At 35.9% G+C, this 27,359-nt stretch overlaps 3 protein-coding genes and 1 non-coding gene across 5 annotated transcripts; 3 read left to right on the top strand and 1 right to left on the bottom strand.

Moving 5' to 3' along the window:
- Positions 1–326: 326 nt before the first annotated feature.
- adam17a (ADAM metallopeptidase domain 17a) lies at positions 327–14,866 on the top strand. 2 transcript variants are annotated; one of them, XM_056393501.1, is made up of 20 exons: positions 327–534; positions 835–967; positions 1,563–1,696; positions 2,040–2,128; positions 2,488–2,674; positions 4,765–4,895; positions 5,152–5,238; positions 5,955–6,080; positions 6,458–6,602; positions 6,981–7,072; positions 7,571–7,723; positions 8,800–8,999; positions 9,150–9,253; positions 9,368–9,502; positions 10,245–10,372; positions 10,571–10,649; positions 10,843–10,931; positions 11,111–11,170; positions 11,850–11,886; positions 12,897–14,866. In XM_056393501.1, exons 1-20 carry the CDS (start codon positions 429–431, stop codon positions 13,310–13,312), a joined length of 2,631 nt encoding a protein of 876 aa, XP_056249476.1. In that variant the 5' UTR covers positions 327–428; the 3' UTR covers positions 13,313–14,866. The 2 variants fall into 2 exon arrangements, with proteins under 2 accessions (XP_056249476.1, XP_056249477.1); XM_056393502.1 differs by lacking the exon at positions 11,850–11,886.
- iah1 (isoamyl acetate hydrolyzing esterase 1 (putative)) lies at positions 14,844–17,189 on the bottom strand. Its single transcript, XM_056393503.1, has 6 exons — positions 17,068–17,189; positions 16,878–16,930; positions 16,556–16,707; positions 15,934–16,095; positions 15,719–15,840; positions 14,844–15,199 (listed from the first exon to the last, which is right to left on the bottom strand). The coding sequence occupies exons 1-6, from the start codon at positions 17,131–17,133 to the stop codon at positions 15,023–15,025; spliced, it is 732 nt and encodes a 243-aa protein (XP_056249478.1). The 5' UTR covers positions 17,134–17,189; the 3' UTR covers positions 14,844–15,022.
- A 5,251-nt stretch (positions 17,190–22,440) lies between these two features.
- Positions 22,441–22,515, top strand: LOC130180804 (small nucleolar RNA SNORD36). Its single transcript, XR_008829478.1, has one exon. It is a non-coding gene; the product is annotated as a small nucleolar RNA SNORD36 (small nucleolar RNA).
- Positions 22,516–25,142: 2,627 nt separating this feature from the next.
- On the top strand, positions 25,143–27,303 carry LOC130179819 (uncharacterized). Its single transcript, XM_056392893.1, has one exon. The coding sequence runs from the start codon at positions 25,167–25,169 to the stop codon at positions 26,199–26,201; it is 1,035 nt and encodes a 344-aa protein (XP_056248868.1). The 5' UTR covers positions 25,143–25,166; the 3' UTR covers positions 26,202–27,303.
- The last annotated feature ends 56 nt before the right edge of the window (positions 27,304–27,359 follow it).

The following is a 27,359-nucleotide window of genomic DNA, read 5'->3' as shown; positions in this document are numbered from 1 at the left end:
TGAGTACATTTATTTAATAACAGCACAATTTTGAAGTTATTTACTTGAGTATTTTTATTTTATGATACTATAACTTGATAGAGTAGGAAAATATAGTACTTCTACATATTAAACTTGTTTACTGCCTAAATCAGATTAATGCTTTGGAAATAATAATAATTCCAATAATATAATAATCTGATAGGCGTCCTTCTTCTGCCTAATGAGTACTTTTAGTATGCTTTGTTCACTTCAGCAACGTTTGATAATAACTGCACTTTTATCTTTGAAGGCCAGACAAATTCGTAACTTAACATTGTTCACTATTCTAAAAGCGGATGTTTTCCACTCTACACTTCCGGATAGCGCAGCTAACGTTAGCGGTCTAGACTAACTGAGAAAACTTGGGACTATGACAGTAGTAGAATAGCTGTCTGACCTGCCTGAAAATGAGGAGTATACTGATAATTGCCTTTCTGGCTCCTTGTTGGGTCAACGGTGCTATTAAGTCAAGAGTTACTACTGAGGAGAGTCACGAAGAAAACCCTGAGTTCGGTAAGTAACTTAGCAAGCTAACCTAAGCTAATGTTAGCTTTAATGTAAATGCTAACTGTCATTGGAATAATGAGCGTAAACGATAATTACTATAAATTATAATCACTTATGGTGCCTTTTATGTACTGTGATAATCAATACTGCTGTTTGTCTAAGGTGTAATTAAATCTTCGGTCATTCAGTCCAGGCTAGCTGCTAAATGAAACCATATCCTCAGGTGAGGAGGCTGGTTGTCACCGCCGGATTGTGGTCTGTGACACTGACATTCTGGTGATCAAAATGATCGTGTGTGTCTTCCAGATGCCCTGAACTCCGTCCTGTCAGACTTTGAGGTGCTGCCATTGGCAGACCTCAAGCTGCACTCTGTTAGGAAGAGGGACGTCCACACCCAGTCCCACCTGGAGCGCCTGGTCAGCTTCAGTGCACTGCACAGGTACATCAGCACTACCCATACGTCTGATTTAAGTCTGTCTCGAACTACAATTGTTGTGGTCTTTGGAATAATGTTGCATGATAGTCTCTGATTTTAAAAGACAGACTCAAAATGTATTAACCTCCTAAGTTCCGAACTCTTGCATGGCGTGCATTTTTAATTTCTCTTTGCTATTTAGGCTGATTGGGACCTGATGAGTGTAACAACAAAGAATTATCTTTTTACATGATGTAGTTTCTGAGAAAAATGATGTCCACATATGAGGACATTAGTTTTAAATTTCGATAGAAACCAATAAACATTGCTTTACATTGTAGTCGCACTAACACTTCACATCCAGTCAACAATTACAGCGAACAGGCCGACATCTGTCAACATACTGTACATACTGGCATGCTTGTATTGTATTAAGACAGCTTAAAAAAATGTGAACGATAAATGTCTAAAACATAATCACATTAAGTGATAAGTATTTTCTCACTTAATATTATATTAATAAATTACATTAAATATGACCCAACACTAAATCCAGTGTGACTTTTTATAGTATTATAAAGCCGTGTGTCATGTTTTGATCTTCTTTTTCTGATTTTAGGCATTTCAAGCTTTACTTGACCACCAACACAGACCTTTTCACTGACAACTTCAAAGCTGTGTTTCTTGATAAACATGGGAGAGAGGAGAACTATGATATTCAGCTTCAAAACTATTTCACTGGACATGTTGTCGGTGAGTAGATGACATGCACAATTAAGTATTCACCAATTTTTTTTTAACATATAGTAAATTCCCTGATTGCGTATTTTAATTTTCCAAGAGTCTTAGCTTGCATGTGCAAAACAAGTGATTGATTTATAAGACCTTTATGTGATGAATTTTAATGAAATGATAAGCACTATTTGCTGAATATCTGCAATGTTGAGCTAATGATAATCTTGCTTTGTTAAGATGATACTAGCTGTGATGATAGTATGTTAATCCATTTGTGCAGCTTTACTTGATAGATTGCAGGATTTACTCTGTATGTGTTAATCTTTTTAGTAATAGCAAGTGTTTTGCTTTGTGTTTGCAGGAGAGGAGAATTCACGCGTGCAGGCTCACATAGATGGAGATGAGTTTTCTGCTCACATTCTAACTGATGAAGCAGAGTACAACGTAGAGGTAAGGAGCGGCTGTAAAATCACAATAGACAGTAGAGAGGCCACACTAACTTCATATTACTTCTGAGCATTTTAAAATGGACTACACAGGGTTGTATATTTCATACATGTGAATTCTATATTCCTTGTACTCATCTCTTATATCTCTGTCATTTTGGATATACTGGTGTGTTTTTTTGTTGTTGTTTTTAAATTGTTTAATAATTTGATCTATATCATTTATCTTTGATTTATATCTTTATTTCCATATTTTCCTCTCTTTTTGTTGCCTTCTTGTTTTTTTTCTCTAAACTCTTTGTGACCCTGTCTGACTCCTCTGTCTTGCTCTCTAATACCACCTCTGTGTTTTTGGCTGTGCAGCCCCTGTGGAGGTTTACCGATTCCCCAGCTGATGGCAGGTTGCTGGTTTATCGCTCCGACGACATCAAGAATCTGAGTCGCATCGTCTCACCAAAAGTGTGCGGTTACGTCCACGCAGAGGACATGGACCTGCTACCACAAACTGCCAGGATGGACTGGGACGGGCAGGAGGTGGACCAGAAAAAGGGTGAGTTCCTTTGTCTGTTTCCCTCGGTAGGGGTGGAGTGTCTTGCAAATTTGTTCACATTTGTGCCCATGTAGTGGTAATGTAGTATAAATATGTAAGGGTTTGAGATCACAAATCTGGTGCAGCCTTGGCTCTGTGCTCCTGTTTGTGGATGGTAAAGAGTAGGAGGATAACAAATGTTTAAGGTGGAGAGAAGGAAGGAGGAGGCTGTAGTAGTGACACGAAGGAGGTGGGTGTTACAGTCACTTTGATAAAAGCCTTTTTATCTGTAAAACCTAGCCTATGTTAGGCACATACACACTACTGACAAGTGGTTATTATGTAAAAACCAAATGTCTTTTGATTCATTTGTGCTGCGTTGGAAATGTAAAGCATATAACAGTGGTAATTTGCCAGAGGAGATATCTAAAACACCTCTCACCGGCTTCTGGTTGAAAACACTCGTTGGGGAGATGAGGCGAGGTGAAGGTTCTTATGGAGGAGGCATTAAAATTCATGGAGGCTCCACTGCCCAATCAGATGACTCTGAGTCGTCATTGGTCTCCCACTGCTTGTTGTGGAAGCCAGAGCAGTGCACACCCACACTTCTGAACAGTGTAGAGCCAATTGTACAGTATGATGTAATGCTCTGTTGTTCTGTTATTCTTCAGCTACCGACTGTTCAAAGAGTTTAGGATGTAGTTTTGAGGCATCTCTCCAGAATTCCTGGGTGAATTCAAGACTGTATTTTGTATATTTTATGGTATAATTACATCACTATATACATTTAACATCTTATTCTGGAATTGGCACAATGATGCTGCAATTAGAGCTACAACTAACAATTCAAATTATTTCCATTATTGATTAATCTGCTGATTATTTTCTCAATAAATTCATTGTTTGTCTTATAAAATGTCAGAAAATTGTGGAACCAGGTGTCTTCAGATGTCTTGTTTTGTCTTTGGACCAGCACTCCAAAACTCTGATTTACTCAGACTTAAATTATTAATTGATCATCAAAATAGTTACCAGTTAGTATTATGTGAACTGACTGATCTTTTATTCAAATAATAATTTCAGCTCAAATACATGTTGGTTACAGCACTAAACCTAACATAACCTTTCCAAAGTAAAAGCTCACTCTTGTAGATGTTCAGGGGCATTGCTTTATCTATTTGGAAGAGTCAAGTTATGAGGTCACAATTTTAACACAGAATTGTTTTTATAGCAGTGAAGACCATTGAGTGTATCCCAAAATCCTCTGCTGTAGCTGTTAAACTGAGCCTAACAACACTGTGCAGTCTATGTATGAAATCTGCTTTAGTTTACTGTGACTGCCTTATCTATATGTCAAAATATATAATGGACCTCATTCACACTTAGTATTATGCACTCAGGCGTCTTCTTTCAAGATAAATGGAAGTTTAATTCTGGTTTTAAGAACAGAGGCGGCGCTTAATCAGTTCATTGGCAAACAAAAAAGAAGACGTGTTGCTAAATGTGAAAATGAGGGCAATTAACAATGGGATACTGGAGCATGGCCTCATTGTTTTAACTTCTTGATGTCCTTATTTATCTGTCTTTATGCAAGATTACCCTTGACTGTTAATGTGGCAATGCCTAAGAACATGTGATTGTTTCCTCTTTTTTTTTTTTTTTTTTTTTTATGCCTTTGCTCCTGTGAGAGACAGGCACGGAGGCATTTTGTTTTCGAGTTGTCCGTGCGTCCATTTGTCCCATTCTCCTGAATTTGATATCTCAGTAACACCAAAAGGGAACGTCTTCAAATTTGGCACAAACATTCACTTGGACTCAAGGACAAACTGATTAGATTTTGGTGGTCAAATGTCAAGGTCACTGTGATCGCACAAAACATGTTTTTAGCCATTACTCATTCACTCAGCAATAAAATTTCAGACAAATGATTAATATTTTATATGATTCTGGATAAATAGGGATGTAACATGAAACTAGTCTGAGTGGTGAAGGCATACAACTGCGAAACAGTAATTCTTTACTCTGTTTTCCTACCTGTGACCATTTTTGCTTTCTTTATCCCTTCCTATACGTTTATCTCTAAAACTGCTCCTGCTGCTTCTTCCTCGTAGAGTACCATCACAGAGAGAAAAGATATGTCCACGACCACAAGAAGAATACCTGCCCCCTGCTGCTGGTTGCTGATTACCGGTTCTTTAAACACATGGGCCGCGGACAAGAGAGCGTTACTCTCAACTACCTGGTCTGTCTTTATGATCCTATGTGCAAAACCTCATTCATTAGAGCTAAAAGACATATTAAGGTTTATTCATAGGGAGCAGAATGAGTTGCACGTTAGTTTTACTTGCCAAATTGAAAAATCTGTAATCTAGTTAGTATGTTTAATATATCTGTGGAAAAAAAGCTATGTCCAAATACATTTTCGTAGTATTGTTCATTTATTTCTGTGCATTAAGCATTCTTGGTATGTGATTCTTTTGTTTTTTTTCTGAATTCAGATTGAGCTGATTGATCGAGTTGATGACATTTATAGGAACACAACCTGGGATGATGAATTCAAAGGCTATGGGGTTCAGATCCATCAGGTGTGTGTGGCTGTACCTCATTGTAATATGGTTGATGTCTCAATCGTGGACCAGTTTGTTGCACTGAAACATCAGACATCACTGCTCCCAGCCGCCTGATGGCTTTGTTTTACATAGAGTCACTCCCGGAAGTGAAGCTGAGAATAACTCAATCCCTCAGTGGGTTTGAGAACTGCATTTGTAGGAGGAACTGAAAGCTTTTGTGTGTGCCTTGTGGGGTAATTTAATTTGTTCCACAGGCTTTGAGAATGAATAGAGACACTGTTTGTCATACGATGAGTCGCGGGTTTCCTCACTGAGAAGATATGCATTCATTTAGCTACTCAGAATTATATTACAATTTTCTTCACCCTAAAGTCAAGAAGAGCTTGTAATGTGCTTCTTTTAACCCCAATATCTTTGGGAAAATTTTATGACTTAAAACAAAAGCCCCCAAAAGATGATACTAACTGACTGAGTCACATGATCTTTTTTAAATATGCTCACTGTATTAAAGCTGTTACTATAGGTTTGTGTTTAGGCCACTTCTAACAGCTTATGTTATAGTTTACTGTAATTCATCAGTCATTTGAGAAATACATGTCCTCTATGTGTTTTTAAAATCTTTTCAACTGCAACAGATATCGCAAATGATAATTTGTTTAAATCCTTTAGATAAAATTGTATTATTCTATAATTACACATAAGGAATTAACATCCTTGGTTACCATTCTCAGATCATCATCAACAAGGAGCCTACAAGGCGTCCCCCTGAACTTGCTGGCACCAACTGGGTCCACTATAACATGGAGGACAGCCCTGTGAAAGGAAAAGAGGTCTGGGATGTGAAGAGACTTCTGGAGGTAGGAAAAGGAGTAAAAGAGTCATAGAAAGGGTAGAAACAGACAGCGTGAGGTACATGAAGGGAGTAGAGGTCTGGGAAATACAGTGGGGTAATTTAATCTGGCTCAGAATCTGAAAAGATTACACACAAATGTGTAAAATGCTCTGTACAATCTGGCAATACAAGTTTATATAAGAAGTGCCATTGTATAGAAATATTAGAGAGTTGGAGGTAATAAATAAATGTAAAATGTCTCATTCTCTACAAATCTTGGTCAGAATTCTTTAATAACTAAATGTAACTAAATATGTCCTCATCCCTATAACTTCTGTTTTCTTGTATAAGTAAAATTATTTTTGACAGTTGGTAGATAATAGTTCTAGTCTTGTCCCTCAGCAATTCAGCTCAGACATCGCCGGCAACGCCTCCACTGTGTGTCTGGCCCACCTATTCACCTACCAGGATTTTGATGAGGGCACACTGGGGCTGGCGTACGTGGCTCCCTCCAAAGCTCAGGCTCTGGGCGGCCTCTGCCCCAAACGTAAGGACACAGCCTTTAGCGGCAAAATGGCCTTGTTTTCATAAGTTAAGTAGTACATGCTATATATACAGCTACGTCATACACCACCTACTTTACAACATCAGTGAAATATTTTACAAAGTCACCTTGTTCTGTTTTGCTGCTTGTGTACCATGTTTTAGAGACCATCTATGATTGCAACATTAAATCAGCAAAATTTATGGGAAATGAAAGTAGTTGAGCAGATTCTTAAGAACACTGACCTTGGATTTGCCAGAAATGGCAGGGAAGTCAAGCAAAGGCCATTACATTTAAAGAGAAAGCTACATGTTTAAACAGGGGGCTTTTGTAAAGGAGAAAAAAATACTGACATCTTTCTTTAATTCTGTCATTTTGTAGCTTACTACCCATATCACTCTGCCAAGAAGCCCAGTTACCTCAACACAGGCTTGACCAGCACCAAGAACTATGGCAAAACCATCCTCACAAAGGTCTGTTTTACCCCATTTCTCAGTCATTATCTTTGACAAAACTAATTACTGAGGGCACTGAGTTTCAGCCAGGATGTTATGCAACTTGTCAACCTGCCAAGTTTAGAGTGTAAGTAGAGCAGATGCACCTTTTTGTGTGGGTGTTATGAGTAATAATGATAACCCTGTTACATCTTTCACACCTCAAGTATCTGTGTGTTGCATGCTCCACACCACAGTTTACAGTAATATTTCAGAGCATTAATTTGAGCTAGGAGGACTTTTTGGAATTTAGGGCTTTATGCTGTATAATGTAATCTGTACTATAATATACCTGCAGTGATATCACTGTGTGTGCAAAACACCAGCATCTTTCTACTGAGTAAAAGTCCTGAGTCAGTCCTGACTGACAATGTTGAGTGATAGAATTTTTGTTTTGTGTTATTTCATCTTCATTGATCCATAGATCCAGTTGTAAACAATATGTTTATCATGAATTACTCTGGTGTGCTTCATCAGGAAGCAGATTTGGTGACCACTCATGAGCTGGGGCATAACTTTGGAGCCGAGCACGACCCTGACAACATCCCTTATTGTGCTCCAAGTGACGACCAAGGGGGGAAGTTTGTCATGTACCCCATTGCTGTGAGCGGAGACCATATTAACAACAAGGTACAGACAGGTCAAAAATTGTATTTAACTTCAACATGCAGTGTGATGCAACAGACGCATTACTATCTCATAACTAGGTATCAAAATGTCATTGCTGTCAGTCAGGCTACATCCACACTAATACTTTTTAGTTTCAAAATGCACTACTTTGGAGTTTTTGAGCCCCTGAAAGGGAGACTTTAGGTTGAAAACTTTGGGATTGCATTTTAGTCTGGATGGGCAAAAATTAAGACTTGAAACAATGAAGCAGACACCCATATTTTGCTTCCTGATTGGGTCTTATCATTTACAACCTATCTATCCCTGATTCCTCATGCTCCTGTCACTTTTCTGCAACTAAGCAACCAACTGCAGTAGACAACCTACTTCCTGTTTACACCGGCAAAGGCATGCCCTGTGTACTGGAATGGTCTTGTGATATGCGTTTTTAGGCGTTAGTGTTAGCATGGACTGACATTATTTCTGATATGGTGCTAAAAATGCTCGTCTGGACATAGATTGTTTTTCATTTTAAAACACCATTTAAAAAGTATTGGTGTGTTAAGTCAATGTATCCTCAGTTTAGAGGACCTATTGAGTTAATGATGCAAAGTGCAATATGAGATGTGAATGCCATTTCTAAATGAGTTGCTTCTGCAGAGTGTTAAATAAATGTGAGTCACAGTTGCTTTTCAGTATGATGACAGACAGTAAATGTGCTGTACCTCCTACGCTTTTGGCCTTAACAGATAATATGCATTTGACTTCTGCAGCTTTTTAAGGTGAAAAGTGCTGTTGATTAACAGATGTGACTTGTCCTACACACTGGACTCTCTTGAAATATATATGCAAACTAGATCTTGAATCCTGTCAGTATGAATCAATAATAATTCCTACAAAGACAATGAAACCACCTCTTTGCAGGCAGAAACGCCATTGTTTCACTGTACATTTTATCCATGCAGCTATTTATGTGAGCTGTTAAAGAGAGATTTATATCTGTTATCATTCTCAACATCAGCTTTCACAGCTGAGCAGAAAGCATCTACTCCTAGCTAATATCTAACCCGTGCCTACTTCTCCTTCCCGCCCTAAAGCGTTTCTCCAACTGCAGCAAGATCTCCATAGGAAAGACATTACGTTCCAAGGCTCCAGTGTGCTTCAAGGAGAGAAACAGTAAGGTATGTGGGAACTCCAGAGTGGAGGACGGGGAAGAGTGCGACCCTGGGCTACTCCACCTCAACGATGACCTCTGCTGCTCATCTGACTGCAAGTTCAAATCTGGTGCACAGTGCAGGTATGAGATCCAAAAGATCGTCCAAAAGAAAATGTCTAACACAGCAATCCAGTCTGAATACATACTCAAACATTAACTGACTGATCATAACATAATTGAGAAATTTTTTGTTACTAGTAAGTCACATAGATGTTTCTCTTCTCTTCACAGTGACAGAAACAGCCCTTGCTGTAGAAACTGCAAGTTTGAGCACGCAGGAGTCAGGTGTCAGGAACCCATTAGTGCTACCTGTAAAGGCATATCTTCCTGCACAGGTGAGCACCACCTGCTGGTTAAACACAAGAACTGCAGCAATCAAAGGAAGGCTGTATGCTGTGGAGTAAAATAAGGTGAAAATTCTATCTCTTAACCATTCATTCTCATCTTAGGCAACAGCAGTGTATGTCCACCTCCTGCGAATGCAGCTGACGACACTATATGCGTGGACAACGGCCGGTGTCTCAAAGGAGAGTGCAACCCTTTCTGTGAGGCCATGCAGAACCTTCAATCCTGTGCCTGCAATGGTAAAAGATGTTCATTTGACTCAAAATGTGCAAGAGCCTTTAACTGATTTAAGTGGATTGTCTAAATGATGTTGTGGATCCTAGCGATCTGAGGTTTAAAATAGCCGATGCCCAGGGATCATTGAGGTTCTGGAGCATGAAGAAATATCCCAACAGTCAGAGATACAATTTGAGGAAACTATATATATATATTAAAAAAAAAGTATGGGAAAGGGTTTTTATTTGTTATTATTGTTATTATTATTATTTATAATTTTGAGGAATAAATTATCAATCTTCTCATCCCACAAAAAAAAAAACATACACTAAGACTCTCCCACTGTGACATAAGTTTTTTAGTGTATGGAAACCCACCACACTGTTTTTATATTTACTCATCAGCTCAAGGATTTAATGGTCCTAAATCCCTGGTTTTATAAAACCCATTCATAAAACAGTTACATTATATGAATATATTGTTGTTGAACAAAAACAGCTGCTTCTTCATCACATGGAAAGGTTAGATTAGATGTGTGCTTTTGCAGATGGCAATAGCTTGTTAAAAATAGGCTCAGCTATCATTGTAGTCTGTTAATCTTTGCAATCTCTGAATGAATGAGTCTTGTCTGAATGAATCTTATAATCGTGAAAAACAAAGTGAAGGTTATTGTGTGCACAGTCACTGTTGGGAACAATGGAAGGTATAGACAAAATATTTTTGGATTGGTATGAAACTTGAAATAATCTTGTCTCCTGTTTCCAGAAACCGAGGACTCCTGTAAAGTGTGCTGCAGAAAAGATGGCACCTGCTCTCCCTTCATCCAGGCCAATGGCAGCTTCCTTTTCCTTCGCAAAGGAAAACCGTGCACTGTGGGCTTCTGTGATGAGGGCGTGAGTGTCCAAACGTTTTATATCAGTTCTACAGACAGGATACCATCTGATCATATCATATATCAATTGTATTTAGTCTTCTTTTTGTAGATCCTAGCACAGTCCAGCTCTGACAGGTCTTACAAAAGTGTATGAATGTTACAATGAGTTCATTGATTTTGCTTATTTGGCTGTGTCAACCTTCTCTTGTTTAAACAGGGAAAGTGCATGAAGCAGGTGCAGGATGTGATCGAGAGGTTGTGGGATTTTATTGACAAACTGGACATTAACACATTTGGTAAGTTGGTTCCAATAGACTTTGCTTTCAAATGTTTAACAAACATGGCGATGTGAAATATTACGTAACATTTCCAAAAGCCTTTGGAAATAAGTCTTGATATATAGTTTTTATTATTGATGACCATCGTAGCTGAGTCAAGTACAAATGTACAATGTCTGTACAATCATCACCAACCTTACCTCTCCATCAGGGAAGTTCTTGGCTGATAACATAGTGGGCTCAGTCGTGGTGTTTTCCCTCGTCTTCTGGATTCCTCTCAGTATCCTGGTTCACTGTGTGGTAAGAAACTGCTGGACACCTATTTTCACTAGTTCCTGGTGTCGTCAATGTGCCATGAACTGCTCCCTTTTTTGATTTTTATCATTGTGTTTGAAGTTAGATCTCCTCTTCACCAGCTGCAGGTAATTATTTTACTTCAAGGGTTCACAGTTGTGTCGTTTTTGTGTTTCTTTTTGCAGGACAAACGACTTGACCAGCAGTATGAGGAGAATACAAAGTCCTTCTACTACCCTCCAAGTGTAAGTTCCTCATCTCTCTTGTGTTCATTTATGATCCTGTGCACTGGCCTTGCTGCCACACTAACCAAACTAATACAATCCCAATGCTTTTTGAAAACACTGACATCTTTAACAAGGAGGGGAGCATGAAGGTTAATTGTTTAGGATGAGGTATTTGCCTTTTTTTCTAAGCCATTTATGGATCTTTACAAGATCTTTCACCAGTATGAACTAGGTATTAACAACATGTCAATTCAGCCATAATCCTGCTGAGATGGAAATCAATTTGATAAAAATTACCAACAATAAAATAAAAATTGACTTTAAGTTTAAAAATGTAATGTACTTCTGCTTACCTTACTTTGTAATTCGTAAGTAGATACATTTTTTTTGTCTAACAATACTTTTTGTCCCTTTGACATACAGTATGTTTAACTGCAAAACATTATCTTCTGAAGCTCACGACAAATTTTCTAACATCATTCTCAGAAGAGTTTTGATAAATTGGGTGCCAAATGAACTCAGTCTTGAACATACAGAGGTGAGACCACAATCAGAAAAAGCTCTAACTTGAAGCGGTACAAACCAGTCGTCGGGTTGTCCGTCTGTAACGGCCTCACTGTCTCTGCTGGGTTCAAGCTGCAAATGACCTGTCCATCACTCTTTGCCTTGGCCCTTTCCATTCTCATTGGAACTGCAGCAGATGGTGGAAATTTGTAGTAGAGCTCCCGCCATAGGTGAGTGCGTGTGCCATGGCTTGGTGTTGCGATGCATTGCCATTGAGTCCATGATGATGCATGGTCGGTGGCCCAGGTTTGGGATACTCCTGCAGTCACTTACTCCTTGATGTAATCACTGATCTAGCAACACATTTCCAGCCCTCAAACTCACCTGTGCTGAGAGAGGCTCAAACTAAACCACTTAAATGTGAGTGAATAGCTGTAAGTGTGTCCTCTGCACAGATGACATCAGTACAGTCATTGTCTGATCAGAAATTACCTCAAGAAAGCAAGATTGCATTTGAGGAGTATTCAAACAGAGAGAGGACCGAACCAGGTTGCACCTTGTTGTCTGTCGTGAAATCGGATGCAGTGTGTGTCAACATTTTAAGTTTGCATCTGCTGCTGTTCAAAGCCACAACAAGACAAGGGTAATGTCCGTTAGGTGATTGTTTCTTTCATTTTTTATCCATTCTTTTTCTTTGTAATGGCTGTCTGCAATGTGTCAAGTCCTTTTTTTGAGGTTTGATTGGTAACATGTGGAGACTGAGGGAACATTTCTCCATACACATTTCTCAAAGCAGACATTTTGATGTGCAACTAATAACATTAATGACAGCTTAATTCCATTTAGGTGTGCCAGTAAATCCTGCAAGTGAGCCAGTATGCACGATAGCAGGGCCCTGGTGCTCTTAAATGGACTGCAGCCATTATTTGTATTAGTTACAACTCTGTTTGACAGGAGTGAATGTCCTTTGTGAGAAGGTTTTCTTTTATTCATTCCCACTTTTACTGGGGGTATTAGGAATGTTAATGGGGATGGAGATAGAAAATAGTAAATTAATTAATCTTGAGTATATTGAAAATTATAATAAAACTACTGTCAGTCACAATGTTAAACTGTAAGGATCGTGATAAATATCTTATACCTTAATTTTATCAGTGTAGTAAAAAGGGAATGAATCTCACCTCAGTCAGAGACAGACAGCTTTGATGTGCTTCTGTCTCACATGTTTTTTGCTCTTCAGAGTCAAGAAATGCTGAGCAACCTCGAGTCAGCGTCCGTGCGCATCGTCAAGCCTCCTCAGCCTCCCTTCTCCTTCGCCGGCCGGACCGCGCCCTCCTCCCTGCCCCCGCAGCCTCATCAGCTGAGCCAGGTCGGGGGCACTTCTGCATCCAGCAGCAGCAGCAGCAGCAGCAACAGCAGTACCCCGGCCCCTGGCCCGAGCTACGGCCCCACCCCGGACAGCGCAGGGGGGCTGCGGATGGCCACCATCCAGGAGGACACCAGCAGCGACTCTCACCTGGGAGAGGAGGGCCTGTCGGACGATTTCACAACCGCCGGAGCCTGCTCGTCGGCTACGAAATCCTCCTACGAGGATCTGACAGAACAGAACCCACCAGCCAGGGACCGGCGGCGCCTCAAGAGGCAGGACTGCATTGACACTAAAGAGACCGAGTGCTGAGAGTAAACAACCAGCACCAACATGTACATGCATCCTGGTATTTGTTTTACGGAACATGCTAATATAAGCAGCATTATTGGCTTTTTTCTTATCACAAGTCACAGACAGCAACTGTTTAGAGGCAATAGCATACAAATTTTGTAGGTCAGATTTGGTGTTTAACAGAGCCACGGACAACATTTCAGGATTTCAGGCAACACTAGATGTGGATATTACTCGGTCAGCTGTAACTTGGATTTAATCACTATAAATAATGCATGAGTAGTCTCAAACCCCCATGACTGCAGAAAAATAGTTACTGAGTGATTTCACGTTTTTGTGTGCCTGCATGAAATGATGCTGTGCCTTTTTTAGTTGGGTAGATGATATCCTTGTCCAGATGATGCCTGAAAAATCTCAGAGAATCTGTGGAAATAATTCCACCGTGGGCCGGTTCCTCAAACACATCCTAGGGCTCACTTATCTTTATGTGATAACCCAGCGGCTAAATGGGTTTCTGATTATGTACATTTTTTTTTTCCAAGAACAAAATTATCACATTGATTCCAAGGCTGTATCTGCTGTGTTGCCAGTGTGCCCTGTTTAACTGAAGTGAGCTTTGATTGTGGACCATAAGGAAGAAAAAAAAAAAGCAGTGTCAGCAAAAGTATGTCATTGTCAACCTTGTCTTTTGACCAGTACATGCTTGTGCACCATGTATTGTCTTGCAGTGCAACCTCACAGGTTTGCTCTAAGGAAACATTTCAGTTTGATATGTTTAAGCAGGTGGACACTGAACTGACTGATTTATCATGAATCTGTGTCATAATGGCACTTGAAGTATTCTTCATATCACCAGAGAGTTGAATTAAGTTTTATACGTGTAAAATGTAAAATATACTGGGCTGTGTCATTAATGGTTTCTTTTACTGTGCAAGTGATGGAGTGGTAGTCTCTTCAGCATTACACTTATTCTATTAGACCAACTGGTGAAACTTGGAGAGAACATTAGTGTTGGTTATTTATTTGTTGTGTATTTTTTCTGCGTGGTTGGTCCCTGTATAAAAACAACATGGTGCCTTTTCAGATGTTGTGCCTGACTGTTCTGACCTATTTCTGTGCAAAAAGACAAGAATATTCCCTGAAGATGAACATGAATCCGAACAATCCTGATTTTAATTTTTAAAAGAAACTGCCCGAGGTGCTCTAATGTTATTTTTCCACTTAGTTTTTTGTCCTTGTGCCAATGTGAGTTATAGTACCTCTTTCTCTTATTTAATGCTGTCTAACCACTGTTGCCTGTTTTGTCACATTAAATTTGTTAAATAACTATTTAACTGTACGTCAGTAAAAAGAAGACTGTGTTGCTAACATGGGCTCAACTTGATGGATGTGAACTGTTACACAATGAGCAGATGTTCTGTGCCCTGTGTTCTAATGATGTGTATATTCTCATTGTTTCTTTGCTTTTAAATATTCACCCATATGTTCACTTTTTTAAGTTTCTTGCTTGCATTACCTATGCACATCTCAAAATAAAAATCTTTATTATGCATTTTGTGCATTTTTTAACATTAATACATGATCTTGTATTGCACATACCTGGCAAATACAAATCACAGCTGCTTCATTGTTTAGTAGCAGGAATTCAGTCCAGTGTCAGGCTCTTGACAAAATGCCCAGGCCAGAATAATTTTTCTTAACTGTTTTCACTGGTCACAGAGGAGGCTGCTCTCAGGGCTCTTGGCGTCCACGTCTCCCCAGTAAGGCAGAATGAAGGGCAGGTTGGCCACTCGGCTCTCCAGCAGCCCCCACAGGTGCTGGGCCACAAACTGGTTTCCCTTCTCTGAGAGATGTAATCCGTCAGACAAGTAGACTGTGTAGTCCTGTGGATCAAAAGACATTTGTTATTTTTCTGAAAATATAAAACTACTCGGAGCCATGGCTGTAACTAATAATAATTTTTATTAGAAGGTAATCTGTTGATTATTTATATGAGCAGTTGATTAATTGTTTAGCAAAAAAAAAATCCCAAAGATATTTAATTTACTATGATATGAAACAGAAAAAAAGCAGCAAATTATCATATTTTGGAGTCAGACACAGCAAAATGTTGGCCATTATTGCTTGATAAATGACTCCAGTGACTCAGAGCTGTTGAGAATTTTGCCGATGGACTAATCAGCCTGACTCTAAACATTAAAAGGACACTATATTTAATGTATATATTTCTTTAGAAATATAATATGCCATTCAACAAATATTGAAATTGCTTCTCTTACACTACAAAAAACAAACCGAAAATAACAAACAAAGCAATGAAAATTTGGTCATATGAAAGCTTATATGGCAACATTTTTGACAGGGAGGAGCAGTAGCAAGCAATACTGATGCACTGTATTCACCTGTCCATCTTTCTGCATGAGTGTCCAGAGGTCCAGGACATCTGTGCCACACTGACTGGCAGCCTGAACACACGCCTGGGCATACTGCCCCGCTACAGAGTTGTGGCGATTGAGAGAAAATCCTGGAAGAGACGCAAAGAGGCATTCAGGCCTGGTGTCTAAAAATTGTCTGAGTGACAATATAGAGAGACGAAGAATTTGTGCACAAGTGTTACCTTTCAAAATGCACTGCTTCTCCCAGGCTGGTTCATGGATAGGTGGGGGGGTGATGAAGATAACTTTGTCTGCTGACACTCCAGCTGAAGCCAGAAAGCGGGTGATCTCCTTCAGGTTCTCTGAATACTCCTGCAGAGGGATGTGCTGCTGGGGGTTTTTATCTGCAGGACAGGACAGGGAAAACCATACAGAAACATTAGACGTAAATGATAAATTATCAGTGACAGTATTTTTATGTCACATAGTGAGAGGAACAGTGATTTTGGATAGCCTCAAGAAGAACAGTTTCTAGTTTACTAAATTTTTTAAATCTGCAGTGTGTGACATTTGGAAACAACTTAAGTGGTACTCCAGCAAGTTAGTGTTGCACTTTCATAATGTATGTATAGAATCGGGACATGTTATCTGGTGATATCACTATGGTTATTCTCCACCTGAGCCACATAATCCTTTTATCACTGCCAGTCATGACTAAACTAATCTTCATGTGCAAAATCTGTGGACTGCCCCTTTAAACAAGAAAGTAAAGAGATCTATTCTTACAGATAGCTTGCAGCAAAACTATTTATCATTACTAAACTTGTTAAATCGTCATTACATATTGTGTCAGTGAGACTGTACCTTCCAGTGAACAGTCGTTGGCTCCAAAGAAGACAGTGACAGCAGCTATGTTGTTGTCTGCTGAGCTCTGGCTGTTGATGAGGCGAGGAAGAACAATCTTACCCCATTTGGAGTTGTAGCCAGACAGCCCTCTGTTTATAACATCACACTTTCTGATGGGAAAACACACAATGTCACGTTCAGCTATTAGAAAACGGAACATTAGTTCGGTTGCTAGCTTGACTTGCATGCAAAAAAAAAAAGTGCCATTTCTGCCCATAACTCTGGAGAGCTGCTAAAGTAATGTAAAAAGGATATAATCAGATGTATGGGAACTGCTTACCTTGCTAATTTGTCCGCAATTTCTGCACCCCATCCATTGGGTTGAAATGAAAACTGAAAGAAACAACAGCAGTGTTTTACCAATTTCAAGCCGACGTTAACAGGCTAGCAGCTCATGCTAACTAACCGAAGGAGCAGAAAAATGAATATTCTCACTCTGTTAAATGTAAAATATTAATGTATGAGCTAACCTGTGTGATGGAGTCGCCAAATAAAATCACTTTAGGCCAAGTTACGGTTTTGAACTTAGACATCATGAGGCTATAAGTAGGAACTTACGAACACACCCTTCCTGTTGGGAGGGAACTTATTACTATACTTCACAATAAAAGTCTTAACATCATGATTTTTTTTAACTTGTTCGATTCAGAAACGATAGAATCAAATATATATACGATTATCTCTGACACTGCTCTGAGTTCATACCAAGATTTGACAGGTCTTTTATCTATTATTTGTACATGTATTCATATCTGATATATCAGGGGGTTTTATGGGTTAGAATGTCTGGTAAACTGCAGAATTCTTCACATTTTAGCTGTTAAACACCTGCACGTTCACTACTATATGACTATAACACCTTATAAAAGTATGACTTTTATATGCCATACTATACTATGACTTTTTATGCCTAACTATATAAAGATGTTTTATGCATATTATACTATCACTTCCCAGGCCTATGGCCTTTCTGTGTGGAATTTATGCCTTACTACACTTTTACGGTTTTATGCCTTACTATACAATGACTTTTTATGTCTTACTATACCATGACATTTCTTTTTCCTTATTATACTATGATGATTTTTTTGCCTTACTATACTATGACGTTTTTATGACTTTTAATGCCTTTCTAAACTGTGACTTTTATGCCTTATTATACTATGTCTTTTTAAGCCTTACTATACTATGACGTTTTTTTCACTTTTTATGCCTTACTGTATTATGACTTTTTATGATATTCTATAACGTTTTTATTACTTTTTTTTCGTTAATATACTATGACTTTTTTTGCCTTACTATACTATGTCTTTTTATGACTTTTTTTGCCTTACTATACTATGTCTTTTTATGACTTTTTATGCCTTACTGTACTATGACGTTTTTATGACTTTTTATACCTCATTATACTATGACTATTTATGCCTTATTATACTATGGCATTTTCATTACTTTTTTTGCCTTACTATACTAGGTCTATTTATGACTTTTTTTGCCTTACTAAACCATGACGTTTTTTTATTACTTTTTTGCATTAGTATACAATTACTTTTTATGCCTTATTATACTATGACATTTTTGTGACTTTTTTTGCCTTATTATACTATGTCTTTTTATGACTTTTTTTGCCTTACTATACTATGTCTTTTTTATGACTTTTTATGCCTTACTATACTATGTCTTTTTTATGACTTTTTTTGCCTTACTATACTATGTCTTTTTTTATGACTTTTTTAGCCTTACTATACTATGACGTTTTTATGACAATATATGCCTTACTACACTATCACTTTTTTATGCCTCTTTTATGCTTCATTGTATACTATGACGTTTTATACCTTATTATACTATGATATTTTTATGACTTTTTATACTATGACATTTTTAATGACTATTTAGGCCTTATTATACAATGACATTTTTGTGACTTTTTTTGCCTTACTATACTATGTCTTTTTTATGACTTTTATGCCTTACTATACTATGGCTTTTTTATGACTTTTTTTGCCTTACTATACTATGTCTTTTTTTATGACTTTTTTTGCCTTACTATACTATGTCTTTTTTATGACTTTTTTTGCCTTACTATACTATGATGTTTTTATGACTTTTTATGCCTGAGTATACTATGACTGTTTATACATTATTATACTATGATATTTTCATGACTTTTTATACTAAGACATTTTTCATGACTTTTTTTTGCCTTACTATACTACTATACTACTTTTTTTATGACTTTTTATGCCTTACTAAACCATGACGTTTTTTTTTATTACTTTTTGCCTTACTGTACTATTACGTTTTTAAGAATTTTTTGCTTTAGTATACTATGACTTTTTATGCCTTATTATACTATGACATTTTCATGACTTTTTATGCCTTATTATACTATGACTTTTTATGCCTTATTATACTATGACATTTTCATGACTTTTTATGCCTTATTATACTATGTCTTTTTATGACTTTTTTTTGCCTTACTGTACTATGAGGTTTTCATGACTTTTTTTGCCTTACTATACTATGTCTTTTTTATGACTTTTTTTGCCTTACTATACTATGTCTTTTTATGACTTTTTTGCATTACTATACTATGTCTTTTTTATGACTTTTTTGCATTACTATACTATGTCTTTTTTATGACTTTTTTTTGCCCACTAAACTATGTCTTTTTTATGACTTTTATGCCTTACTATACTATGTCTTTTTATGACTTTTTTTGCCTTACTATACTATGAAGTTTTTTATGACTTTTTTTAGCCTTACTATACTTTGTCTTTTTTATGACTTTTTTTGCCTTACTATACTATGTCTTTTTTTATGACTTTTTTAGCCTTACTGTACTATGAGGTTTTCATGACTTTTTTTGCCTTACTATACTATGTCTTTTTTATGACTTTTTTTGCCTTACTATACTATGTCTTTTTATGACTTTTTTTGCCTTACTATACTATGAAGTTTTTTATGACTTTTTTTAGCCTTACTATACTTTGTCTTTTTTATGACTTTTTTTGCCTTACTATACTATGTCTTTTTTTATGACTTTTTTAGCCTTACTGTACTATGAGGTTTTCATGACTTTTTTTTGCCCACTAAACTATGTCTTTTTTATGACTTTTATGCCTTACTATACTATGTCTTTTTATGACTTTTTTTGCCTTACTATACTATGAAGTTTTTTATGACTTTTTTAGCCTTACTATACTTTGTCTTTATTATGACTTTTTTTGCCTTACTATACTATGTCTTTTTTTATGACTTTTTTAGCCTTACTATACTATGTCTTTTTTATGACTTTTTTTGCCTTACTATACTATGAAGTTTTTTATAACTTTTTTTGCTTTACTATACTATGAAGTTTTTTATGACTTTTTTAGCCTTACTATACTTTGTCTTTTTTATGACTTTTTTTGCCTTACTATACTATGTCTTTTTTTATGACTTTTTTAGCCTTACTATACTATGTCTTTTTATGACTTTTTTGCATTACTGTACTATGTCTTTTTTATGACTTTTTTTGCCTTACTATACTATGTCTTTTTATGACTTTTTATGCCTTACTGTACTATGACGTTTTTATGACTTTTTATACCTCATTATACTATGACTATTTATGCCTTATTATACTATGGCATTTTCATTACTTTTTTTGCCTTACTATACTATGTCTTTTTTTATGACTTTTTTAGCCTTACTATACTATGTCTTTTTTATGACTTTTTTGCCTTACTATACTATGTCTTTTTTATGACTTTTTTTGCCTTACTATACTATGTCTTTTTATGACTTTTTTTGCCTTACTATACTATGAAGTTTTTTATGACTTTTTTTGCCTTACTATACTTTATCTTTTTTATGACTTTTTTTGCCTTACTATACTATGTCTTTTTTATGACTTTTTTTGCCTTACTATACTATGTCTTTTTTATGACTTTTTTAGCCTTACTATACTTTATCTTTTTTATGACTTTTTTTGCCTTACTATACTATGTCTTTTTTATGACTTTTTTAGCCTTACTATACTATGTCTTTTTTATGACTTTTTTAGCCTTACTATACTATGATATTTTTATGACTTTTTATGCCTTCTTATACTATGTCTTTTTATGACTTTTTTTTGCATTACTATACTATGTCTTTTTTATGACTTTTATGCCTTACTATACTATGTCTTTTTTATGACTTTTTTTTGCCTTACTATACTATGTCTTTTTTATGACTTTTTTTGCCTTACTATACTATGTCTTTTTTATGACTTTTTTAGCCTTACTATACTATGTCTTTTTATGACTTTTTTGCATTACAATACTATGTCTTTTTTATGACTTTTTATACTAAGACATTTTGTATGACTTTTTTTGCCTTACTATACTATGTCTTTTTTTATGACTTTTTTTGCCTTACTAAACCATGACGTTTTTTTATTACTTTTTGCCTTACTGTACTATTACGTTTTTATGAATTTTTTGCTTTAGTATACTATGACTTTTTATGCCTTATTATACTATGACATTTTCATGATTTTTTTTTGCCTTACTATACTATGTCTTTTTATGACTTTTTTGCCTTACTATACTATGTCTTTTTTATGACTTTTTTTGCCTTACTATACTATGTCTTTTTATGACTTTTTTGCCTTACTATACTACTTTTTTATGACTTTTTTTGCCTTACTATACTATGACTTTTTTGCCTTACTATACTATGATGTTTTTATGACTTTTTATGCCTGAGTATACTATGACTTTTTATACCTTATTATACTATAATATTTTTATGACTTTTTATACTAAGACATTTTCATGAATTTTTTTTGCCTTACTACACTATGTCTTTTTATGGCTTTTTTGCCTTATTATACTATGTCTTTTTTATGACTTTTTTTGCCTTACTATACTATGACTTTTTTGCCTTACTATACCATGACATTTCTTTTTCCTTATTATACTATGATGATTTTTTGCCTTACTATACTATGACGTTTTTATGACTTTTAATGCCTTTCTAAACTGTGACTTTTTATGCCTTATTATACTATGTCTTTTTAAGCCTTACTATACTATGACGTTTTTTTCACTTTTTATGCCTTACTGTATTATGACTTTTTATGATATACTATTACGTTTTTATGACTTTTTTTCGTTAATATACTATGACTTTTTTTGCCTTACTATACTATGTCTTTTTATGACTTTTTATGCCTTACTGTACTATGACGTTTTTATGACTTTTTATGCCTCATTATACTATGACTATTTATGCCTTATTATACTATGGCATTTTCATTACTTTTTTTGCCTTACTATACTAGGTCTATTTATGACTTTTTTTGCCTTACTAAACCATGACGTTTTTTTATTACTTTTTTGCATTAGTATACTATGACTTTTTATGCCTTATTATACTATGACGTTTTCATGACTTTTTTTGCTTTACTACACTATGTCTTTTTATGACTTTTTTGCCTTACTATACTATGTCTTTTTTATGACTTTTATGCCTTACTATACTATGTCTTTTTTATGACTTTTTTTGCCTTACTATACTATGTCTTTTTTTATGACTTTTTTAGCCTTACTATACTATGACGTTTTTATGACAATATATGCCTTACTATACTATGACATTTTTATGCCTTACTACACTATCACTTTTTTATGACTCTTTTATGCCTCATTGTATACTATGACGTTTTATACCTTATCATACTATGATATTTTTTTTACTTTTTATACTATGACAGTTTTAATGACTATTTATGCCTTATTATACAATGACATTTTTGTGACTTTTTTTGCCTTACTATACTATGTCTTTTTTATGACTTTTTTTGCCTTACTATACTATGATGTTTTTATGACTTTTTTTGCCTTACTATACTATGATGTTTTTATGACTTTTTATGCCTGAGTATACTATGACTTTTTATACCTTATTATACTATGATATTTTCATGACTTTTTATACTAAGAAATTTTTCATGACTTTTTTTTGCCTTACTATACTACTATACTACTTTTTTTATGACTTTTTATGCCTTACTAAACCATGACGTTTTTTTTATTACTTTTTGCCTCACTGTACTATTACGTTTTTAAGAATTTTTTGCTTTAGTATACTATGACTTTTTATGCCTTATTATACTATGACATTTTCATGACTTTTTATGCCTTATTATACTATGACTTTTTATGACTTTTTTTTGCCTTACTGTACTATGAGGTTTTCATGACTTTTTTTTGCCCACTAAACTATGTCTTTTTTATGACTTTTATGCCTTACTATACTATGTCTTTTTTATGACTTTTTTTGCCTTACTATACTATGAAGTTTTTTATGACTTTTTAGCCTTACTATACTGTCTTTTTTATGATTTTTTTTCCTTACTATACTATGTCTTTTTTATGACTTTTTTAGCCTTACTATACTATGTCTTTTTTATGACTTTTTTTAGCCTTACTATACTATGTCTTTTTTATGACTTTTTTTGCCTTACTATACTATGTCTCTTTTATGACTTTTTTAGCCTTACTATACTATGTCTTTTTATGACTTTTTTGCATTACTATACTATGTCTCTTTTATGACTTTTTTAGCCTTACTATACTATGTCTTTTTATGACTTTTTTGCATTACTATACTATGTCTTTTTTATGACTTTTTATACCTTTTTATACTATTATATTTTTATGACTTTTTATACTAAGACATTTTGTATGACTTTTTTTGCCTTACTATACTGTGTCTTTTTATGACTTTTTTTGCCTTACTAAACCATGACGTTTTTTTATTACTTTTTGCCTTACTGTACTATTACGTTTTTATGAATTTTTTGCTTTAGTATACTATGACTTTTTATGCCTTATTATACTATGACATTTTCATGATTTTTTTTTGCCTTACTATACTATGTCTTTTTATGACTTTTTTGCCTTACTATACTATGTCTTTTTTATGACTTTTTTTGCCTTACTATACTATGTCTTTTTATGACTTTTTTGCCTTACTATACTACTTTTTTATGACTTTTTTTGCCTTACTATACTATGACTTTTTTGCCTTACTATACTATGATGTTTTTATGACTTTTTATGCCTGAGTATACTATGACTTTTTATACCTTATTATACTATAATATTTTTATGACTTTTTATACTAAGACATTTTTAATGACTATTTATGCCTTATTATACTATGACATTTTCATGACTTTTTTTTGCCTTACTATACTCCTATACTACATTTCTTATGACTTTTTTTGCCTTACTAAACCATGACGTTTTTTTATGACTTTTCATGCCTTACTAACCATGACGTTTTTTTTTATTACTTTTTGCCTTACTGTACTATTACGTATTTATGAATTTTTTGTCTTACTATACTATGACTTTTTATGCCTTATTATACTATGACATTTTTATGACTTTTTATGCCTTACTATACTATGACTTTTTATGCCTTATTATACTATGACATTTTTATGACTTTTTATGCCTTATTATACTATGACATTTTTATGACTTTTTATGCCTTATTATACAATGATGCTTTTATGACTTTTTATGCCATAATATACTATGATGCTTTTATGACTTACTATACTATGATGCTTTTATGATTTTTTATGCCTTACTATACTATAGCGTTTTTATGCTTTTTTATGCCTTACGATGCTATAACGTTTTTATGACTTACTATACTATGATGCTTTTATGACTTTTTATGCCAAACTATACTATGTCATTTTTATGAATTTTATGCCTCATTATCGTATGACGTTTTTATGACTTTTCATTCATTACTTTACTGTCATTTCTATGACCTTTATGCTTTACTATACTATGTCATTTTTATGCCTTATTATACTATGATGCTTTTATGACTTTTTATGCCTTACTATACTATAGCGTTTTTATGCTTTTTTATACCTTATTATACTATGACATTTTTATCTAAGCCCTTTGTGCAGATATTTTGGTTGATGGTGGCCATGTTTTTGGACTGATCTTGATCATTTAAAATATTAATTTGTATTTTTGGCTCATAAGGCTGTATACCAAATTTAGTGTTGCTAATCTCAAAATTCATAAAGTTCTATTAATTTGACTGTTTTTCAAATTATGCAAATTGTCAAAAATGTATATAGGTGTTCTTTAGTGGTCCAAGTTTTGTGTTTCTTGCTCATTCCAACTCACGAGAATTTGAGCCAGAGTGGCAGACAATAATAATAATAAACTCCTTGGTGGTTAGAACCCTTTATGTTGTTTTAGTTTATTTGTTTTGTCTTTCCTATTTCTGTGTATAATGTCTTCCTTTCACTTGGTCTGATACTTCATAGAATTTCAAAATTCTGCTGTATGTGTCGCGTATAATAATAATAGTAAAAATATTTAAACAAAAACTTTGTTAAATAGTTGAAGAAACAGGCAGAAATCCAGGTATTGCTTAATTTCTACCATGTAACCTTTGAGTTTTACTACTTTGTACCCACCACTTGGGGCGCTGCAGGTACGGGAGCTTTCCTTAGCTACACGGATATAAGTTCTCTTCTTCGCTCCCTGTAAACATGGCGGAGGTCAGGCATCGTTTTGGAAAGGGAGCGTATGACTATGTGCACAAAATATACAATTGGCACATCCTGGAAAGGCCAAAGAAGCGAGGTAACGGTACAATACATATTTCGTCTCTGTCGGCAAGATTTATGTCAGGTGACATTAACAATAGCGAACTGTATGGAGCCAAAAGTGTTGCGGACGCAGTGACCGGTGTAGCTTTACGGGACAATTACACAACAGTAACACCGGTGCTTGATGCTTATAACGATATTATGAGAAAGGGAAATGCCTCTGAATATTACTACTATCGGGGGCTTAAAGAGTATACACGTTCTAACAAGACCCAAATTAAAGTTGTAGAAAGAAACCTCCCTCGGTGCCGGAGTAACGCCAAGTTTCGGAGGACTTTCTGCACCTCCAGCCCCTACAAACGGTGTTTGTGTTGGGGTCACGGACAGTTTGTGTTCATCAGGGATTTCAGCGGAAACGGGACTCGCTCTGAGCCGCTGTACAAAACTAAAACAGGCTATTATGAAATCCTGGAGGTGATGCCTACAGCTACTCAAGCCCAGATAAAAACAGCCTACTACAAGCAGTCCTTCGTCTACCACCCAGACAGAAACGCCGGCAGCGACGAGGCCACTATCCGCTTCTCTGAGATCAGCGAGGCCTACACGGTGCTGGGAAACAAGGCTTTGAGGAAGAAATATGACCGGGGGCTGCTCAGCCAGTCGGACCTCGTTGCAACAGCCAGACCCTCCGCCAAGGACAGCGCAGGGAGCCCCGCGAAACACCAAACTGAAAGCCGGCGGTCTGTAGTGGGCGCCGACATCCGAGGAGGCGTCTTCGATTTCGACAAGTTTTTCAAGTCCCACTACAACGAGCAGCTGCAGAAACAAAGAGACATCCGAGTCCGCAAAGAGGAGATGCTCAGGGAGAAACAGGAGGCGATGGCCGAGAAGAAGCTGGGCAAGTTGACGGAGATATGTGTAGGGGTGCTGCTGGCAATGGCTGTGGGTATAATGATCAGCTTAAAACGGGGGTGAAGTACAGGAGGATGTGGATTGGAGGAATGTTGTCCCACCTAGGAACACTGGACAGGAGCATACAGTTACTGTGGGGCCCCTAATTTATCACCACCTTTCACACTATTAGGGACAACACAGAGCACCAGACTTATGATCACCTCAATCCCCTCACCAAAAGCAGACACGAAACACCATCATCTTTTGGTTCACTGTGACACGGTGCAATTTCCCATAGATCACACTGTCCTCCTGTAAGATGCAAACCAAAGACTAAACTGGTACATACATGGAGCTGTTGTAACAGTTAATCTCCAGAAAATGAATTGTCATCTAGATTGATAGTCAATTGTCATGTCACAAGTCATTTTCAAGTAACAAGAACAAATGTCAAACAACTGTGAGAATTTCCTGCCTTTTGTTGTCTTGTTACATTAAGATTAATATTGTTGGGTTTTGGACTATTGAAGAAAAAAAGCAATCAGATTAGGTTGCTTTGGGCATTTTTAGAACAAATGATCAATCAACACTGAGAATAATCTATAATTGCAGTCCTAAATGAACATATAAACAAGAATGTACCACAGGACAAGTACACTACAGTATTCATTGGTTTTTCTGTAAAACAAACATTGGATAAATCAGTGTGTGTCACCAGTTTCATTATGTTTTTTTTTTCTTTGCTTGGTGGTGAAGTCTTTGTCAATCAGTTTGTCAGTCACACAGTCAGCGTGACACCCAGCAGTAATTCCCCACTGTGCCAAGCATGTTGTCAGTGTGCCATCACATGCTGATAGAGGAAGATTCAGTGGTTGATTTACAACCCAGGAGTGCCACGGTTCAACTTCTTTTGCTTTTATAAAGCCATCTGTCTAGCAGATGTCTATATTTTTAATGGTGACATGAGTTTTGATTAGGGTTTATTGCTATGTATGAAATATTTATAGCAATGTAAGGGATATCAGATCAGAGAGCCTGTTAAATGGGAATTCAGGAACTGTAAGTTTATGCTCAGATAGTTAAGTTAAACAATGTGCCTTGGATAATATTTATTTTAAAAATCTGTGGTTATATTGTCCAGATATTTAACAAATAAATGACTTATGATCCATAACTGTGAGAGCACAGTGAAATAATTGTTGCTTGGGTCTTCTGTTTTTGTTGATATGTATGTAACAA

This window comes from Seriola aureovittata, chromosome 13 (assembly GCF_021018895.1).
Source record: "Seriola aureovittata isolate HTS-2021-v1 ecotype China chromosome 13, ASM2101889v1, whole genome shotgun sequence".
In the NCBI taxonomy this organism is placed as follows: Eukaryota; Metazoa; Chordata; class Actinopteri; order Carangiformes; family Carangidae; genus Seriola; species Seriola aureovittata.
Note: the sequence above shows the minus strand (reverse complement) of the source record. Positions and strands in the feature narration are given on the sequence as shown.

Excerpts from the sequence above, each read along its gene's own strand:
- adam17a (XM_056393501.1), top strand. The coding sequence starts at position 429 with ATGAGGAGTATACTGATAATTGCCTTTCTGGCTCCTTGTTGGGTCAAC. Across the intron at positions 968-1,562 it reads AGCTTCAGTGCACTGCACAG|GCATTTCAAGCTTTACTTGA; the intron begins GTACATCAGCAC and ends TTCTGATTTTAG. Across the intron at positions 2,675-4,764 it reads GGAGGTGGACCAGAAAAAGG|AGTACCATCACAGAGAGAAA; the intron begins GTGAGTTCCTTT and ends TCTTCCTCGTAG.
- iah1 (XM_056393503.1), bottom strand. The coding sequence starts at position 17,133 with ATGATGTCTAAGTTCAAAACCGTAACTTGGCCTAAAGTGATTTTATTT. Across the intron at positions 16,708-16,877 it reads ATTGCGGACAAATTAGCAAG|AAAGTGTGATGTTATAAACA; the intron begins GTAAGCAGTTCC and ends TTTTCCCATCAG. Across the intron at positions 15,200-15,718 it reads TCATGCAGAAAGATGGACAG|GACTACACAGTCTACTTGTC; the intron begins GTGAATACAGTG and ends TTTGATCCACAG.
- LOC130179819 (XM_056392893.1), top strand. The coding sequence starts at position 25,167 with ATGGCGGAGGTCAGGCATCGTTTTGGAAAGGGAGCGTATGACTATGTG.